The sequence below is a fragment of the Podarcis vaucheri genome (assembly GCF_965113315.1).
Source record: "Podarcis vaucheri genome assembly, chromosome: 10".
NCBI classification, from domain to species: domain Eukaryota; kingdom Metazoa; phylum Chordata; class Lepidosauria; order Squamata; family Lacertidae; genus Podarcis; species Podarcis vaucheri.
The window spans coordinates 45,164,646-45,183,203 of NC_138748.1; the positions used below are offsets into that span (position 1 = coordinate 45,164,646).

At 43.9% G+C, this 18,558-nt stretch overlaps 1 protein-coding gene across 2 annotated transcripts in view; it reads left to right on the top strand.

The window, feature by feature from the left end:
- SUN2 (Sad1 and UNC84 domain containing 2) overlaps positions 1-13,129 on the top strand; it is a 28,093-nt gene extending 14,964 nt beyond the window's left edge. For both annotated transcript variants that reach the window (XM_082240213.1, XM_082240214.1), the window contains exons 8-18: positions 351-472; positions 1,397-1,615; positions 2,457-2,534; positions 3,849-3,892; positions 4,899-5,064; positions 6,167-6,382; positions 8,609-8,693; positions 9,259-9,374; positions 10,426-10,593; positions 11,970-12,062; positions 12,448-13,129. In XM_082240213.1, coding sequence (XP_082096339.1) covers positions 351-472; positions 1,397-1,615; positions 2,457-2,534; positions 3,849-3,892; positions 4,899-5,064; positions 6,167-6,382; positions 8,609-8,693; positions 9,259-9,374; positions 10,426-10,593; positions 11,970-12,062; positions 12,448-12,564 — 1,424 coding nt within the window. In that variant the 3' untranslated portion in view covers positions 12,565-13,129. The remainder of the gene's footprint in view (positions 1-350; positions 473-1,396; positions 1,616-2,456; positions 2,535-3,848; positions 3,893-4,898; positions 5,065-6,166; positions 6,383-8,608; positions 8,694-9,258; positions 9,375-10,425; positions 10,594-11,969; positions 12,063-12,447) is intronic.
- The last annotated feature ends 5,429 nt before the right edge of the window (positions 13,130-18,558 follow it).

Genomic DNA, 18,558 nt, shown 5'->3' on the forward strand with positions numbered 1-18,558 from the left:
CATTGAGCTAGAAGAACCATGACTGCTTCCAAAACTGGTGTCCATTCCCACATCTTATGGTGAATTCCCCAAATTAATTTGTGTGAAGTTCTTCCTTCTATCCGTCCTGAGCTGACTATGGTGCCAATCTATTTTATTGAGTGACCGTATGTTCTGGTGTTATGAGGTTGAGTTATATAAATCAGCCTACCCACGTAAGCCCTCATTTGAATATTGGTGTATATTCTGAAGTTTATATTTAACTAGATTTTTGTAAGTCAGACTGGACATCTGCTTTGACAGAATAGCCAGGTAAAGACCCATCGGATAAACCTAACTGTAACTGAACTCTCCTCACTAATCACATTTAGGTGCCTGGTATTTTTACCCCTTCGGACTCCACCCATCTGTGTTTTCTTGGGGATCTATGAAGCTGTCTTCTCCTGTTACCAAAAAGGGAGATGAAGCAAGAGATTTTGTTGCATTCTCGGAGGTGAGTACTATGTGGATCTCAGAGGTTCATCAGTAGGAGACACCCTGCAACATTTCTGCTCACCCCTCAGGCTGAGCTGAGCTAGGGAGTTCCCTCTTTGCTTCACAGGGATATAATTATATTCTTGTAAACATAGGTGGATTCATGCAGAGCCATATACTTTGCTGTTGGCTGCTTTTGAGTTGTAACCTGGGGTTAAGATGGTCATAAAATTCTAATGGGAACTATGGTGGGTGGTGTTGTGGTCTAAACCACTAAGCCTAGGGCTTGCCAATCAGAAGGTCGCAGTTTGAATCCCCACGACGGGGTGAGCTCCCATTGTCTGGTCCCTGCTCCTGCCAACCTAGCAGTTCGAAAGCACGCCAAAAAAGTGAAAGTAGATAAATAGGCTCTGGCGGGAAGGTAAATGGTGTTTCCGTGCACTGCTCTGGTTTCACCAGAAGCAGCTTAGTCATGCTGGCCACATGACCCGGAAAAACTGTCTGCGGATAAACGTTGATTCTCTTGGCCAGTAAAGTGAGATGAGCGCCGCAACCCCAGAGTCGTTTGCGACTGGACTTAACTGTCAGGGGTACTTTATCTTTTTTATGGTGGGTTAAGAATCCAAGGGATAGCTCAGTCAGTAGAGCATGAGACTCTTAATCTCAGGGTTGTGGGTTCAATGTGGGCAAAAGATTCCCACATTGCAGGGGGTTGGAATAGATGAACAAAGAAAGAGCCTTGTTGCATCTGAAGCCTAGGATACATTTCCAGCATACATTTAAATGAAATAATTCTGGGAGCTGCAGTTTGTCAGGGGTGCAGAGAGCATTTTACATGATTCATTTTAGATTCTTTCTAATAAATTATGGTGATAGTAGCCTTATGTAGCTGCATCTCTCTCTCTCTCCCCCCCCCCCCCACCCCATGCCCTGAATTGAAAAGGGACAGCAGCAGGTTTTGTCTCGGCTTCAGGCACTGGAGAGACATCTTGAGAGCCTGGAAGGTGCAGTTTCAGTGCTGGAACTGCAAAGAGGGGAAAAGACGGTGGAAGGGGCAGCCCTGTCTCATGACGATACCCTGTCACTTCTGGATGGGCTGGTGAGAAGACGAGAAACCATCTTGAGAGAGGAATTCCGTGCAGAGTCAGACCTTCAGCTCCAGGTAGGGCAGGAACAGAGAATGAAGGGGACATTTTGGCATCAAGGGGGAGAATTGACTTTAGGGCTACAAGCATGTTGACTTGTGCACATAACTGCTTATTTCCAGTTTTGAACACTCCTCAAATTTGGGTATGAGCAGAGCCTGGATCCCTTTTTTGCATTCATGACGATTTGTGCTCATGGTATCGGGGTGGTTATACACAATCTCACTTTCTATGTTGCTTGGGCCAGCAAAAGATTTGGAGTGGACATACTACTTTGTTTCCAATCAGTGCATGTCCTGTAGCTTCCTGATGAAACCCTGCAACGCTCTTGCTTCAGGAAACCATTAACTTGTCTGCAATCCTTGTTTTTCAGAGGTTTCTGAGAAATGGCTTTAGGGCACTCAGGGGCAGCCCTGACATTGACATTAAACATGTCTTCCTTCTGCATGTTGCTCCCTACCCTTGCTTTAAAATAGCAGTTGCAGTTTGCTCAGTCTTGATCAGGATCATGGGATGGGAGAAGGGTCAAGCCTTTCCTCTGCACCATTTTTTCCACCTAAAAATGATCTCCTGAAGCTGCTGTTTGCAGCAAACAGCAGCAACAAGTGGGATCTTAAGGGGAGGTTTCTAGCAGAACAACAACATAGAGGGCAAATGCTTGAAAAAACAGGTTGTTACGCAATTTATCTGTAAGTAATGGCACAAAAATTACTTGCTGGAGCTTTAATTGCAGTTTTGCAATATGTCAATATTTTGCTTCATTGGTTTGTTTAACAAATTCAAAACCAAACTATTAATCAGTTATCAAACTTGTGCTTGTTTTTAAAGCTATATACTACTTCTCTTGTTTCCCTACAGAAGGAGTTGGATTCTTTTCGATCCCAGCTACGGAAGGATTTTGACAGTCTCTTGAAGAAAATATCCCAGGCTTCAGAGGTAAAACTTGACTTCTTATTTTAAGGATGCAGTGTGTAGGGAAGGTTGTCATACCACCTGTGTTCACTTTCAAAGAATATTGGCTTGTTGTATCATATGAACCAAGGATCCTGGTTTAACACAATTCCTGGTTGGTTAAACAAGCCAGCTTCAAAAACCATGGTTTGAAGCTTCTTGATAGTTTCTTGTGACATTCACTAGAGTTTGGTGTAAGCCAAGAATCCTTGCTCATACAACACAACAAGATGGCATTTCTTTGAAATTGAAATTACTCTGCAGAATAACAGGAAGCTGCCCATACCAGGTCAGACAGTTGCCCAGTCTAGCTCAGTGCTGTCAACACTAGCAGTAGCTCTCCAGAGTTTCAGACAAGGGGTCTCTTCCATCCCTATTGGGGGATGATAGAGATTGAAGCTGGGATCATCTTCATGCTAAGCAGATGCTCTATGTCTGAGCTGTGGTCCTTCCCAGAAGTCGTCGTCCTGACTGCACAGGAGGAGGAAGTGCTTGAACTTGCTGGAGCTTCTTCATGTTGCACTAAACCATGGTTTCTTGTTACATGTAGCTGAAACCGCTGTCTTAACAGCTCCTGTAGTTGTAATGTGGTCCCGTCCCCCCCATTTTTAATCCAAATAGAATATTTACAGTTTTCACTTTTTAGTAAAACATGTATAACCTTTACATTGATTATTTCAATTCTGTTTCACTGCATCTTTAAACATTACTAGGCGTGATGCAGCTGATCTTAAGCACATCTCCCACTAATTTAAGGGGGGGTTTAAGCATGTGCTTAGCTCTATTTAATTAAATGAGGCATGCAAGCCAAACTTCTAGGGGGGGGCTCTAACTCAGTGGGGGAGCATGAAGTCAGCTGATGGGCAGAAGAACAAGGCTTAGTCCTGCATTGGCTGTGCATCCTGTTCTCTCCAGAGGCTGAAACAGAAGTGCAGGGGGTGAGGAAGGTCTGTCTTGAAGCAAAAGTGCCTTTGAAGCAGTCTCTTGCTTCTCCCGTGTGTAGCCAGTGGTGAGTTGAAGAGAGGAGGCTCCTTTCTGCTCTCTTAAATGAGAAGCATGGCACTTCTTCAAAGAGGACTTTTGCAGATGGCTTTAGCCCCTGCTCACCGACTGAGAAGTGGACAAAGAAGTAGTGAATGGTCCAAATAGAAGATATGTTATGATTCATCCATCCATCCCTTACTGTGGCTCCTCCAGTTGTGCTCCTCCAGTTCTAGTTACACACACGGTGCTGCACAAGCAATGGATTTTATTCTGCTTTGTTTCTATTTCCTGACCTGTGCTCTGTTTCTCCCACAGGAGACAGAAACTCGGATGCTCCAAATGACTTCGCAGTGGCAAAGGTAATTTGAGCATCCTCAAGAAAGAGTTTTCTCCTATGGCAGTTTTTGTCTTATGATAGCAGGAGGGCCAGGAATGCATGTAACCTGAGAGAATTGTGTTTAAAGCGACATTGTTCTTAACTTGAAAGTGAAACTTACGTATTCTTGGAATAACAGGATGCATGAATAACCTGAGAATTTCTGTCAATGCTGTTCATACAATTTATCACCTTTTAAGTAGTGATGCTGACATATAATGAGCTGTTAAGATGCATGTTCAGTGCTTGTAATACTTGCTTATATTACAAGTCAAACCTGATTGTTTGGCCCAGAAACCTGTAATTAGTGGCTGAAATATGGTTTTAGGAGATTGGAGGGGGGGGGGTCGCACATCATTGTTTTTAATTCATTTGCTGTTTGCACCATTGTGCTTTTAAGAAAGTGCTTTTTCTTAAGTCCTGTTGCAGTCAAAGATCAACTAGGAACTATGTGCTATTTTTTGATGCCAAGTACTTATAAAGAGGCATAGTGAGTTGCTGCCCTATTACCTACATTCAGAACATCTTAACTATTTATTCATTTGATTTTTTTTATCCCTCTCTGCATCCACAGTCTCACAAAGAGACATCCATGAGATCAACAGCAAACAAGACATATTGGAAATCAGAGCAGATCCACACCATCCATTTAAATCACATTCACACACATTTAAAGCACAACTTTCTCCAAAAGTTCCTGGGAACTGTAGTTTCACCACCTTGTAGAGCTACAGTTCGCAGCAACCTTAAGCTACAGTTCCCAGGCTTCTTTGATGAAATTCATGTGTTTTAAATATACGTTGAATGTGCTTTAAATGTATGGCGTGGTACATAGCTTAGATTAGGCTATCTGGTATGGGTTAATTTTCATGGGGTGGCTGTTGACTGATCTTCACAGCCAAACATAGTTTTTGTAGAACATTATTGGTGGAGGTAATTAAAGATACAACCGACTCTGAAGCACCTGAATTTTCATTTTGCTTTTGAAGCTCTACACAAGAAGGTCTGATGGGTAATTTCCAAAAGGAGATGGAAAGGCTGGAAGCGCAACTGACAGGCCTGAAAAAAGAATTTGTGGTCTTGGCCTCGGATCAGAAAAGGTTGTCAAAACATGTGGATTCTTTGCCAGGACAGATCAAGGAAATGCGGGAAGATGTAAGTTCATTTTATTTTATATATCATTTATTTAATACCTTTCCTCCAGCTCAAGCTGATATACATGGTTTCTCATCTCTGCATTTTAAGTCTTGCAATACACCTGTGATTCCAGTCCAAGGTCTCCCAGTGACCTTCATAGCTAATCCTTTCTTGGAAAGCTTTTATCTCTAGTGTAGTATAGCCAGGGAACTGGAGGTCTGCTCCTTTCTATGTAGGAGTGGACATGAACCAGGCATGGAGAGCCTTGGGGCCAAATTAAGTCTGTCGGACGTCCTAATTTTTCCTGCAAGGCTGTTTTCCCCAAACCACACCTAACCTTCCCTGACATCTGAGGTGTGTCATATGTGTGGCAGGTAAGAACATGGCTGCAAAGGAACAGTCTGGAGATTAAAGTGCATTACTGATGGGCGCTGACAGCAAGCCCTGCTTGCTGATCAGTGCTGAAAGCACATCTCACTGAAGTTATTTATTTATATTTTATTGATATTGTTATAGTAAATTAAAGTAAATAAACAAATGAATAGAAAAAGGAGAGGATACATCAGAAACATTTTTTAAAGCAGAGGAAAGCAGCAGAAACAAAATAAGCATACAATATAATTAAGATTACAAAACTATATAAGCTTATTGTTTCCCTCAAGTATATGTTGATTCATGTGTCACTATGGTTTCGACAAATGCATTCCAAATATTTATTAAATTTGTCGCCTGTTGTCACGATGACATCAGGTAAATGACAGGTGGGCAGCCCCACCCATCTGACAAAGTGGCCTGCAGGAGGTGGGAAAGGTCAGTGTCCAGCCTACGGATCAGCAAAATGTCAAAATTAAAATATGTCAAAAGATGAAAAGCTGCAAACATTTTTGTTAAGTATCTCTGCCCCACCCATCATGCCCCTTAGAAAGAACAAATATTCCAAGGTGGAAGCATTGCTGTTGCTGTTATTTAACAAATGTATACCCCTCCTTTCCTCCCAAGGGAGCCCAGGGCAGCTGTTGCTTGTTCTCAGTAATCTCTTTACATTCTCTCCATAGAAGGTCTGCAATTCACAGGAGGAAAAGTGTTTATGAAACCTGTTCTTCTCTTTGTTGGATTTCAGGTGGAAATCCAGTTTCCGATATGGCTCAGCCGATTCCTATCCCAGTCTAAAAGGGACGGGACAGGCAGTCTGTTTCTCCATCGTGAAGAATTAGAGGAACAGCTCCTCAACCTGGAGCAGAAGATCCTTGCCAAAGTCTCTGAGGACCAGCGGCTCTCTGCGCGAGATGTCGGGGTGGTACTCCAAAGGGAGGGCGTCGTAGGAGTAACGGAAGAGGTGAGAATTCGCTTACCAATTGGCTGAAGTGCTTCCTCACAAGGGCATTTCCAAGAATGATGCTAAGATGGTGATGTAGAATATTACCTGTGTGTGTGTGTGTATTTAGAGGTCTGGAATGTGAAAGTAATATTGAGGAGCAACAATGAAAAGGCTACCTCACCCCCGCTAAATTTGGCTGAAGAAATGAAGAAAGCTTTGTGGGAAACCAGGAGTGAATTTTTGTCCTAGACTGAACACATACTCTGTGGCATCCTGTTCTTAATTCTTAGTCTGTGTCTTTTTTAGTATACTTAGTACAGTAAGCCTGCAATTTGTGTGTTTTTAATTTGTGCACATTCACATTTACGCACTTGGCAAATTAATAAAAAATAAAGGGGGCAGGTGTCTGGGGGGAAAGACTCTGGCAACCCCCCACTCCATTGCACCCAGTGTGTTTAGATGATACGCGATTTTGGCTTTAGGCGCGATCACCAGAATGTAAGTTATGGGCTTACTGTATACCTTTATTCTTAGCATATGTATTTGTATGTGAGTTTGGTTGCTGGACCTAAAGGTTCTAGTAAAAAAACAAAGTAGGTCTCCAATATCTAAAATGTCTCCAGCTCCACCTGCCTTAGCTGAGCCATAAACTCTAGCTCTCAACCCCCACATCTGCAATATGGGGCAAGGCTTTGTAAGAATGACTTATGTGCAGGTAGTGCTGTGAACACTGAAAATGCTGTATAAATGCCAATTATCATTATGAAGAAGCCAATGATCAGGCCTTCTATTCAGGGCTGAACCAGTCAGTCATGTTTGGTAAGGCTCTTCCCTGCCTCCCTTCTGCTCTCATGATTCTTCCAGGCCATTTCTCAACCCAGATGTCCTATGGCATCAGCACAGCCATGTCCAGCTGGTTGGTCTCTGTCCCTGCACAGCCCTGGAATTCTTGAGGCTCCAGTGCTAATGCTATTCCAGGCTACATCAACAGAAGTATAGTGTCCAGATCAAGGGAAGTTCTAGTACTATTCTGCCCTGATCAGACCACACCTGGAATACTGTGTCCAATTCTGGGCACCACAAGTTAAGTAGGATGTTGACAAGCTGGAAGGTGTGCAGAGGAGGGCAACCAAGATGATGCAAGGGTCTGGAAACAAAGCCTTATGAGGAGTGGTTGAAGGAGCTGTGCATGTTTACCTTGGAAAAGAAGAGACTGAGAGGAGATACGATAGCCACCTTCAAATATCTCAAGGGTTGTCACATGGAAGAGGGAACAAGCTTGTTTTCTCCTGCTCTGGAGGGTAGGACTCAAACCAATGGCTTAAAGTTACAAGAAAGCAGATTCCAACTAAACGTACAGAAAAACTTTCTAAGAGGGCTATTCGGCAGTGGAATGGTCTCCTTCGGAAGGTGGTGGACTCTCCTTCCTTGGAGGTTTTTAAGCAGAGGTTGGATGGCCAATTGTCATGGATGCTTTAGCTGAGATTCCTGCATTGCAGGGAGCTGGACTTGATGACCCTGGGGTCCATTCCAGCTCTACGATTGATTCTATACCTTTGACAACAGTGCAAGCAATATTTTGAGTGGCATATCAGCAGCCATCCATTAGGTGGCACCGTCAGCCATCCCTTTGCTCCCTGACACAGTAATAACTCTTAACTTTGCTAATATATTTGCCTGCTGAATATTAAGCCTCAACTCTCATCCTAGGCAGTATCGGTTATTGACAAAATAGTGATCAGCTCTGCAGGGTTTGACAGTTCCTTATTTTTCAGGATGTCACTAACAATTTGGTGTGTAAGGCAGGAAGCAATGGTTAAGTCACAATTTATGGGTAATATGCAACTAAGTTCACTCAGAATAGACCCATTGAAACTAATGAATATGACTAAGTTGTGTCCATTAATTTCAATGGATCTACTCATTGAAATTAATGACACTAACTTTTAATATCACCCTATGCCTCTTCAACTGAGTAAAAAATGTGGCATGTTGTTCCCAGGAAAATTTTTGGCACAGCAGTCCCACCGGTCCATACGGTGCAGGTCTCATGTCTTAGGGGTCTGTTGATGCACCACTGATATGCAACCAGTCTCAGGATTTGCACCAGCCAAGCTATACCTGAATTCCTCAGGTAGCCTTGCCATTTGCACACTTTAGCCTGGCAGAATAGAGCAAAACTGAAAAATAAGTTTTGGAATCCTGAGTTCTCACCTTACATTCATTCCCTTTCTCTTGTTTCAGCAAGTTCACCACATTGTCAACCAGGCCCTGAAGCGCTACAGCGATGATCGCATTGGAATGGTTGATTATGCTCTTGAATCTGCAGGTATGCAAACTCTGGCTGGGCTGGTCTTTCTGTCCTGATAGCTGTCAAGAAAGGTGGCCCGTGAGCTAGAATTGGCATGATGTTGATTACATGATGTTGATTCCTTCCTGCTGCAGGAAGGAATTGTCTGAGAAGCTTCTCTTTCACGTTAAAAACAACAACCATGCTTCTAGCCCTCATAGTGGCAAAGAATAACCTAAAACTTTGTTGCCAGTTTCTGTTATAAACTGAAAAACCAGAAAGGGTTCCCCCTCTGCATATCCACACCTATTTGTTTCTCAAATTTCAGCAATTTTTGTCTCTTCTGTCTCTCCTACAAGATTCAGCTTCTGCCCTCCCAAGAAAAGTTCCTAAACCCCAAATTGCCCATTCAGAATAATGCATGCAAATATGCATTGAATAGCCCAGTTGCAGTTTGGGAATATCTTATTGTTAGAGTGGGGAATGTTAAAGGAATGTTCAAATATCTTTTAGATTTATCAGCTGTCTGCATGTGCTCTCTTACTGCTTTGAGCAGAGGGAAAAACGATGTGTCTCTCCTTCACCCATATCTTTTTAACTACAGGGGCCAGTGTTATCAGCACCCGGTGCTCAGAAACCTATGAGACCAAGACTGCATTGCTTAGTCTCTTTGGGATCCCCCTGTGGTACCACTCCCAGTCTCCACGAGTCATTCTGCAGGTAGGTTTTATTAAAGGTACAATGGCCCTGCCCTACCTTTTCTTTGTTATCTTATTCTCCCCAAAGTGTCTGGTTCAAATCCACAATACCTCACCCAGCAGATTACCTTTTTATTTAGGCCTTCATCCTAGAAGGTTGGTATGTATTGCGAATATCCACAACTGCTCTATAAAGTAAGCTGGGACAGAGTGTGTATGTGACTGGCCCAGTAAACTTCGTATGCAAGCAGGTATCAATATAGTGGTCTTAAATGTTGAGCTGGAGAAAATATGCTGTGTGTGCTATTACATGCTCAAAGAGTATCAAAGCTTTGCATAAACTCCCCACTAGACAGAATCTGGAACCTGGCAGTTTACCCTCCTGAGAAACTCTTGCTTTTTGCCTTGGGTTCTTTTGCCACTATTGCCCCGGTGTGTGGTCTGAAGGCACCTTGCTAAAGCTAAGCAGATCTGGCTTTGATCTATACCTGGATGGCTGGCTGCCTGCCCAGAAACTACATGTATGGCACTTTGGGTTCCAAGATGGAAGGAGAGCAGGATATTGATGTAAAAAATTAAACAGAACTGTGGCAGTAAATATAAAACCACCTTGTAGGAAGCAGAGAGGTAGTGAGTGCAGTAAGAAACAGGGGGTCTACATGACTTCATCACAAGGATGAGCCATATTCCACATTATAAGGGGAAGAGAGAAAGCACGTGACAGGACTGATTGCCATATTCAGCAGCATTCCCGTGTCAATTACAGCATGTCTTTCCACCTTGAACTCCTTGGAAATGAAAGGCGAAACGTATATTACAGATGGAGCAATTTGCTCCCTGACCTGCATGGAATTCCTAGTCACCTGCCAGGTGATTTGTTAAATACTTCTTAACAAATGTTTAAAAGTCCCTTTGCCCTGTTTTATATGGAATACGATAACAGTACCATACGGTGCCAAGGGCTGTGTTAAATTTGTGAACAAGTACCAACCCAGAGTTCATTGTGTTTTCCCTCCTGGTCCTTGCATATTGGACCTCTTACCTAAAACTCTGTGTGTTTGATTTAATTTCAGCCAGATGTCCACCCTGGGAACTGCTGGGCGTTCCAAGGCTCCCAAGGCTTTGCTGTCATTCGCCTTTCGAGCAACATCCGTCCCACAGCTGTGACGCTAGAACACATCTCCAAAGCCCTCTCTCCCAAAGGGACCATTCCCAGCGCCCCCAAGGACTTTGCGGTCTATGTAAGTCACTCTTTGCTTGGGACTGGGGGGGGGGGAGGATGTCGTAGATTGGGCAAGTTTAAGAGAGGCACACTGGAGATAATTTCCCATTCTCAGTCAGAAGAGGGAGGCTTCTCTCACACTTTGCTAGCAGAGGTTCCAATAGCATCCAGGGCTTTTCCACCAGAAGTCTCCTCAGATTTCTCTCTCTCCCCAAAGTACAGCAAGATGCCCTTCATAAATTTGCCCAACTGGGTGGTCAGATGCACAGCTATTTAAGGCCCCATCTGCACGATATACATTTAAACCAATATTATTCCACTTTAGACAGTCGTGGCTCCCCCCCCCCCAAAGACTCCTGGGAACTGTAGTTTGTGAAGTGTGCTGAGAGGAGGCCCCTATTAACCTTACAGTTGACAGATTTCCCTGGGAAGAAGGACTGATTGTTGCTCAGCATCTTTAGCAAACGGTACTTCCCAGTAAGCTTCATGACCAGGGGGGATTTGAACCCTAGTTTCCCACCTCCTAGTCTGACACTACACCACACTGGCTCTCAGTTCAATCATATACATCAGCTTTCACCCACCTGGTGTCCTCCAAGTGTTTTGGACCACAACCTCCATCAGTTGTGCTGGCTGAGGCTGATGGGAGTTGTAGTCCAAAGAGTCCCATGTTGGCCAAGGCTGATGTGCAGTGTGACTACAGATGCACCAGACAACCCAAGAGTCTGGGGTGAAAGGAGCCATTTGTTAGACACCTTGGGATCATTAATGATGAAGTTTGGGTTGGTACAACCAGGAGCCAAGACTGCAGGCATATGTACGATGCATACTGATGTTAGTCTTTGTCCAAGTGCACTGCTGCAGCTCCCCCACCTCCCTAAGAATCCTGGGAACTGTAGTATGAATGTCTTGAAATTTCATTTGGAGCCCAAGGCCCGTCCTGCAGAACTGCAATTCCCAGGGTATTCAAGAGGGACAGGATAAATCAAGACAGTATAAGGCACTGCATTCACATCACACTTTTACAGCACATGGCTTTTCTCAAAAATCCTGGGGATCATAGTTACCCCACTCTCAGAACCCTTAACAAATGATGGGTCCCAGGTGTGAGATTCCAAAATTGCACCTCTCTCTGGGAAAGGAGGAAGAGGCATTGACGTTCATAACTACCATCAGCCTTCTTTCCCCACCCCTCTACTGCTCCCATTTGTCCCTTGCCTCCTCGTAGCCCTGTGTGTTTCATTTTGGCATGCAGCCACAAGACTGGCCTTTAACCGCACTTGTGTCCCTCCCCCCTCTCTGATCCTGCGGTTGCTCTGATCTCCCCACGGCCCTCCCCTCCCCATTCTCTCACCCCCTTCCCTCCTTCTCCCCAACCTGTTTTTGTTTCCACAGGGCTTAACAGAAGAAGGGCAGCAAGAGGGCACCCTCCTTGGCCAGTTCACGTACAGCCAGGATGGGGATCCCATCCAAACATTCCACTTGCAGGTAAGGAAGGAAAAGGTGCAAGGTTTGAAGGGTGGTGGTGGGTCGAAACCCTAGCCCAAGGTAGAACTGCAGAGTGTGGTAGCTTTTAGGAAGCTACCTCAGACTGAATCAGGTGACTTGGTCCATCTAGTTCAGTATTGTCTACACTGATAGGCAGCTGGTCTCCAGGGTTTCAGGTAGGGCAGGGGCCCTCTCTCAGCCCTACCTGAAGATGCCAGTGTGAGCCGTGCCAGAGCATCTCACAGAAGAGGGTGTGGTAGAGGAGGCGGCATGGCAGCCCTATGTCTCCAAAGAAACAAGCTTGATGCTTCTCTGGCCCTCCTCAATATTTTGCCTTTCTCTCTTCCCTTTTCCCTCCCTGCTTCCCCCTTTTTTACATCCTCAGGATGAAGGCAGGATTGCAGCTTTCCAGCTTATTGAGCTTAGAGTTCTCAGCAACTGGGGCCACCCGGAGTACACCTGTATTTATCGTTTCCGCGTGCATGGGGAGCCGGTCCCTTAACCCCTCCTGCATGCCGCAGCCTTGCTCACTGGCTACCTCAAGTTCTGCGCCTCAGACTGACAAAAGGCAGACGGAGAAAAGCAGTGTTGGAAAGGAGAGCAACTTGGGATGAGTGACGCTTCTTTTTGTTACGAGGGGAAGCATGGAGACTTCAAAATTCCTATCCTGGTCCATTGGTTCTCTCCTAAGGGCAGGGGGTGGGGGTACCTTTCAGTATGCAGAGGGAGAAAGAGGGCTTCTTGGTTTTTGGTATTTTATATTCAGATTTTTGAAAAAAACAAAAGCCTATGCAGTTCATCTCTTCCCCCTCCACCTTCAAGGAAAAATAGTTTCTGGGTGTTCCTTTAGAAAGCTGTGCCATGATACTGTCATAGTTCTATCAGTGTTTATGTAACAATATTATATTTTGGTGGGGGGGGGGAGTGTATCTATGGATTTTTTCTTTGATAAGGGTAGTAGGAGACCCCATGCTGTTGTTTTTCCCTTTCCTGGGTTGGAAAGGTTTAATTTTTCGTTTATCACACTGTAAAAAGTGGTTTGGCGTTGGCTGCAAAAGAAGCCTGCACAGTAGAAAAAGACAAGAGGGGGAAATTGATGTTTATTTAAATGAGAGAGGCTGCAATCCTAACCAAGCTTACTAGCAAGTAAGCCCCATTTTGCTTAGTGGGAATTACTTCAGCGTGAACATGCATGGGCTTGCCCTGTCAGGTTAAGTATTTAACAACAAAGGCTGCCATGTTGAAAGATGGGAGAAGAGTCTACTTTACAGTGCTCAGAGTTGGTTTTCTAATGGAACTGCTTAGCTCTGTTAATATGTATCCCTGTTGGAACTCATTCCCATTCTACAACGCTTAATTTTCTAGAGGGAATGAATATTGTCTGGCCAGCACGGTCGTGCTTGCTTAGCCTAACTCCCAGGTGTGGCAGGGCTGCTTGTTAAGTGGCAAGGGAAAGCATTCTGTACATGTTCAGAGACACCCATTATCTCAGAGAATGTGCCCCAATCTTAAAATAGATCTTACAGGGCCTTGATGACCCCTGCTTCAAATAAATTTCATTTTCTTCCATTGTAAAGGAAACAAGGGGTGCTTGGCTCTTGTTCTGCAGGTTTTAACTCACATGCTGCTGCAATGCCCAGGGGTTCATATGGTCAAAAAGGGTGAGGAAAATCTTTCCACGTTTCTGCACCTGATCCCCACGTGCAGTAAGACAAGGTAGTATAAGCAGCTCAAGTTCTGAGGTGGTACAGTGGACAGCCTTGCATTTTCCCGTCCATACTGTTAGTAGAAAACTAGCAGAGGAATAAAGGTGGGATTTCTCTCCCTGCTATGCCAGTTTTCATTTTAATTTGCAAAGGATATTTTAAAAAATGGCATACATACCCATCTTTACTCTGAAGTGGTACGCTCTCTGTGATTGCCTCATTCTTCTGCAATATATAGACTAGCCCATACGGGAAATCTCATGACTACTTGGGTAAGGTAATAGAGGTCGGAATTTGTTACATTTGCTTAACATTAACATTTGCTGACTAGTTATTTATAGTTGTCACGCTGGCCACGTGACCCGGAGGTGTCTCCGGACAGCGCTGGCCCCCGGCCAATAAATGTGAGATGGGCGCACAAACCCCAGAGTCTGGCAAGACTGGCCCGTTTGGGCAGGGGTACCTTTACCTTTACCTTTATTTATAGTAAATAGGTATCTGTAGTTGCCAGCAGTAACAGTTGTACTCTGGAGGGGCAGCCTTCCTGGTATGGATACAGTATCTCGTAAAATAGTGCCTTCATCTAGGCTTTTACCAAACTTAAGGCTGAAAACACATGGGCAGTGCTGAGTAATGAAAATTTCTGAACTGAAATTAATGTAGGAGCAATCAGGGTTTCTTTCCTACCTGCCTTTTATTTTCAGGGCAAGCTGGCTGTGCGGAGTTCCGATAAGCTAGTACTTAGCATAAGCAGGAGGCTGTGTCCTTCCCACCTCCCTTCCAGCTATCTGTGGAGAGTGCCGATTGCCACAACAGCTGGCCCATCACTTTTCATTTGGGCTTGGCCATAGCAACAATGTCCATTTAGGGATGGCACCAAATAAACATTTAGAAATATAAGACATACGGGCATTTGGGGAACTGGCAAAAGCTAAGTTGTGCCTGAAAAGGGGAGTGAGAAGCTGCAAAAATTCATACTGGCCGCAGATTTGTTATGTCAGTGGAGAAGTCAGTGTGGCAGGAGGAAAAACAGGGCTTGCCCCATAGCAGAAAAACCCACTCTCACTCCTGGAGGGAGAAGCATTTGTCTTCATCCTAAATCCCAAGAGGAGTGGGTTAATGCTGTGTCCAGCTTGAGTAGTTCCCCAAGCTATATAGAATACAGCTGGTTTCTCAACTATATCGAGGGGCCAAGTAGACTCTTGAGTAAATATGATCAAGGGCACAGTTGCACACCTTTTGAGGATGCTATAACAGGAAAGTGGCATTAGTTATGTGTAGAAGCCACTTTGGCAGTATATAAATTAATTACATAATGACACACATCAAGTAGATAAGGGGTTGAACAGAAGACAAGCTTCTGTGTGATTCTAAGAAACAGAACATATCCATAAGGAAATAACAGTATTACGTGGATCTCACAGCTTCAGTGTTAAAAAAGTCATAAGGATTGATGAAGGTAGTTCAAATGACAAGAGGGCAGCTTTCCTATTTTAAACCTGAAACCATGAGTGGTGGTGGGATTTAGCATACACTCACCTCCACCCCAACAACAGCTTTTGCCTGGATGCTTCTGGTAACACATAATCCTGATTATAACTAAAGGGCCTAGCATTGCTAACTAAACACATATCTATCTATCTATCTATCTATCTATCTATCTATCTATCTATGCATTCTTGCTAAGCTACTGTGGAAGTACATCAACACAGTTTATCTTCTAAGCATTTCACAGCTTCCCCAGTCTGGTGCTGTTAGCTGCTCCAGCTAACACAGCCATGCGGCTTGCAGGATAAGTTAAGATGACCTGCACTATTAGAAGAGGCACGTCATTCTATCAGGGTCCAGTGATAACTGCTATGCTCTTTGGTCTATGGCAGAATCCTTGTGAAGTGTTTTGATGCCCTTGCATGCAACAAGAGAATAAAGGCCAGTTCCAACAGTTTTTTTCCTAGAAAGCAAGTAGAAGGACCACATGGTCAAAAGCAACTCTTGCTTTATATCAGGCAGGAGTTGCATCTGACATGCAAAAGCAGCATTCTGGAAGGCGTGTGTGTGCGGTTTGCATTACAAAAATACATTGGCCAGGTTTTCCTGCTTTTTTCATCTGAAATACAGAATAAGGGCTAGGAAAAAACCAGGCTGTTACAGGAGGGTGGATTGCGGTTAAACCTTAGGAGAAACTTCTTTAAAGGTAAGAGCAATCTGACAGTGGAACCAATTGCCTTGAGGGGTGCTGGGCTTTTGCTTACTGGATGTCTTTGAGCAGATAGCTATTAGCTGGGAGTGATACAGCTCCAGATTCTCTGCAGCGATGGGGCAATGTTGGGCGAGGTAGCCTGAAATTAGGCAGTTTTTGAGGCTTGCTTCAGCTCACCATGCTTGGTAGGCAACCTGTTGTGCTTCTACAAAGCACTAGGTCAACTTATGGTGTTGGGGTGGGGTGGGGTGAGGTGGGAATTTCTAATAAAAACTTGTGTGTTTTTTGTAGGCAAAAGAAAATATAGGTAACTTACTCTTGTCTTTGTACTCTCCAAAAGATGGGGGGTGTAATAAGCACTGATTTTTACCTGTTCTCTACTCCTCATAAAAGAGGTTGATGGCTAGGTTGTACTTGGGAAAAAATGGAGAAGTCTGTTTAGGGGTGTATAAATCCCATGTTGATCATTGTGGGGTAGTTTCCCACAGTTGGGCTCCATACAATAATTTAAGTAGATAGGCTTCTCTGCTCTATTAGTTGCATGGAAAGAAAGGATGTGTTTAACAGACCCTAAGTGCAACAAAGTGATTAAAAATCTAGAGTGACCAAATGAACATTCAGTGAGCTTATGAATGAATGCATTTGGAAAAGCATGAAACTTTCCTGGTCCTAGGGTCTACTCAAAGCCACACCAAGCAAAGAGTCAACAGTTGAAGAATGCTGGTGAGTCATGCACATAATGGCTTCATGACCACTGTAGGCATTTCATGCTTGTGTCAGCTCCCTGACCAGTAGCAAGGTGCTCAGATGGCATTTGCAAGGCGACAGCAAGTAGGAGGCACCTTCCAAAGCATGACTTCTTTGCCCGCTCCCTTTACTTTAGACCTGGCCTGTTGTACTCTGTAAAGCACCATGCACACTGATGGTGCTGAATTAATAATAATGATTCTCCTATGAACAGTTATGTACAAAGTGTGCTTGGATTTGTATCTAAGACTGTATGTAGCCTGTTGCAAATGCTGCACTGTTCCGTTCCTTATTTTCTATCTCTGGATTGTAATTTATGCCTATGCAAAAGAAACTCGAGACAATAAACATTTTTTTTTAAAAAGGTGAAGCTGACCATTGGTGAAGAGGGGACACTTTTTGGCCAGGGTGAAGGCTAGAAGCATTAGCGAGAAGAGACTATGCTGTAAATAAGTTGCATTGGAGCTGTTGTCACTGTTGTCCACATTTCTGTTCCTTCTGCCTGAGGTTTTTCTTTAGTCCACTGCTTTCCCCGGGAAACCCCACTGTTTGATGCTTGTTCCAATTCAGCAGTAATCTGCAGAAAACTTGATTGACATTTGTTCCAATTCAGTGATACACAGCAGGTTTTCCCATGGAAAGCAGTGGGACTGAAGAAAAACCTCTCAGACAGGAGGTACAGAAGTGTGGATGAGCCCTCAGTCAGTGCAGGACACACACATTCAAACTCAACATTATGAAGCCAATTAGAGGGGGGAAAGGAGGGTGGACAAGGAGAAATCCCCCCTTGTGTGTTGTTTACATTCTAAGCCTCCAGGCAGAAACTGTCCTGTTTCAATTGATTGTGTGTAAGCTGCTCTGGGAGCCTTTTTGACTAAAGAGTGGATACTAATGCTCTTGTAAAATTCAGCCAATGCCCTTATTTTTAATTGCAGCAATTTTGATGAATCGAACAAAAGCCTGGCTCTCTTATCTGTGCCTAGATGGGAAACAGAACAGGGTTCATGACTGCAGAGACGTTTGCAGGTTCTAGCCCCTTTCCAACATAGTTGTATTTTGCAACTACTGCAGACCACTAACTTGGGAGACTTTGGTAATTTAAACACTATAAAAATGCAATAAATAAGCAAGTGGGACAGCTAAGTTCCAACTGCATTGCCTCCTGGTCCATTGCAAACTACCATTCAATATATTTTGCTACTTAAGTTTAAAGTACAATTAAAGCCACTCTGAAAACCGCTCCACGTATAAGAGCAGGGTACAAGTACTGAAAGCAGAAGTGTAAAAAATTAAAACCTACCATTCCAACATATTTACTAAATGTTAAGTTCATTCTCTCCAGTTCCTATCATCTGAAAGATCACCACCAAGGTTTGGCAATACTTAATCATTTTCCATGTGTTTGATAGGCTTAACAGACCAGCAGTGTGTCACTATTAAGAGAGAAGCCCTTTCCTCCTATTAAAAATTTGGCAATACGTTTCAGCTTCTGTTTAGGTGCTGAAGTTCACTGGTATACTGTCCAGTTGCCAACTTTTATTGCTTTGCCTTTAACAGCCGCATGAACAGCAGGAATTCAGCAGACGGGAGCTAGCATGATTGAAATGCAGTGGTTAGAATGTCAGATAAAGACTAGGACTGGGGAAGACACTGCTTCAAACCCCCACAGGGCCATATAAAGCTTACCAAGTGACCTTTGGTCTCTGCACTCACCTTCTTCATAGTGTCATTGTGTACACTGCTCCCCAACCTTGAGCTGCTTGGAGAAAAAATGAGGGGGAAATGTAAAATACCTATTGCCAACACCAGAGGGTACAAAGTTCACGTGCACTGGAATATGTGG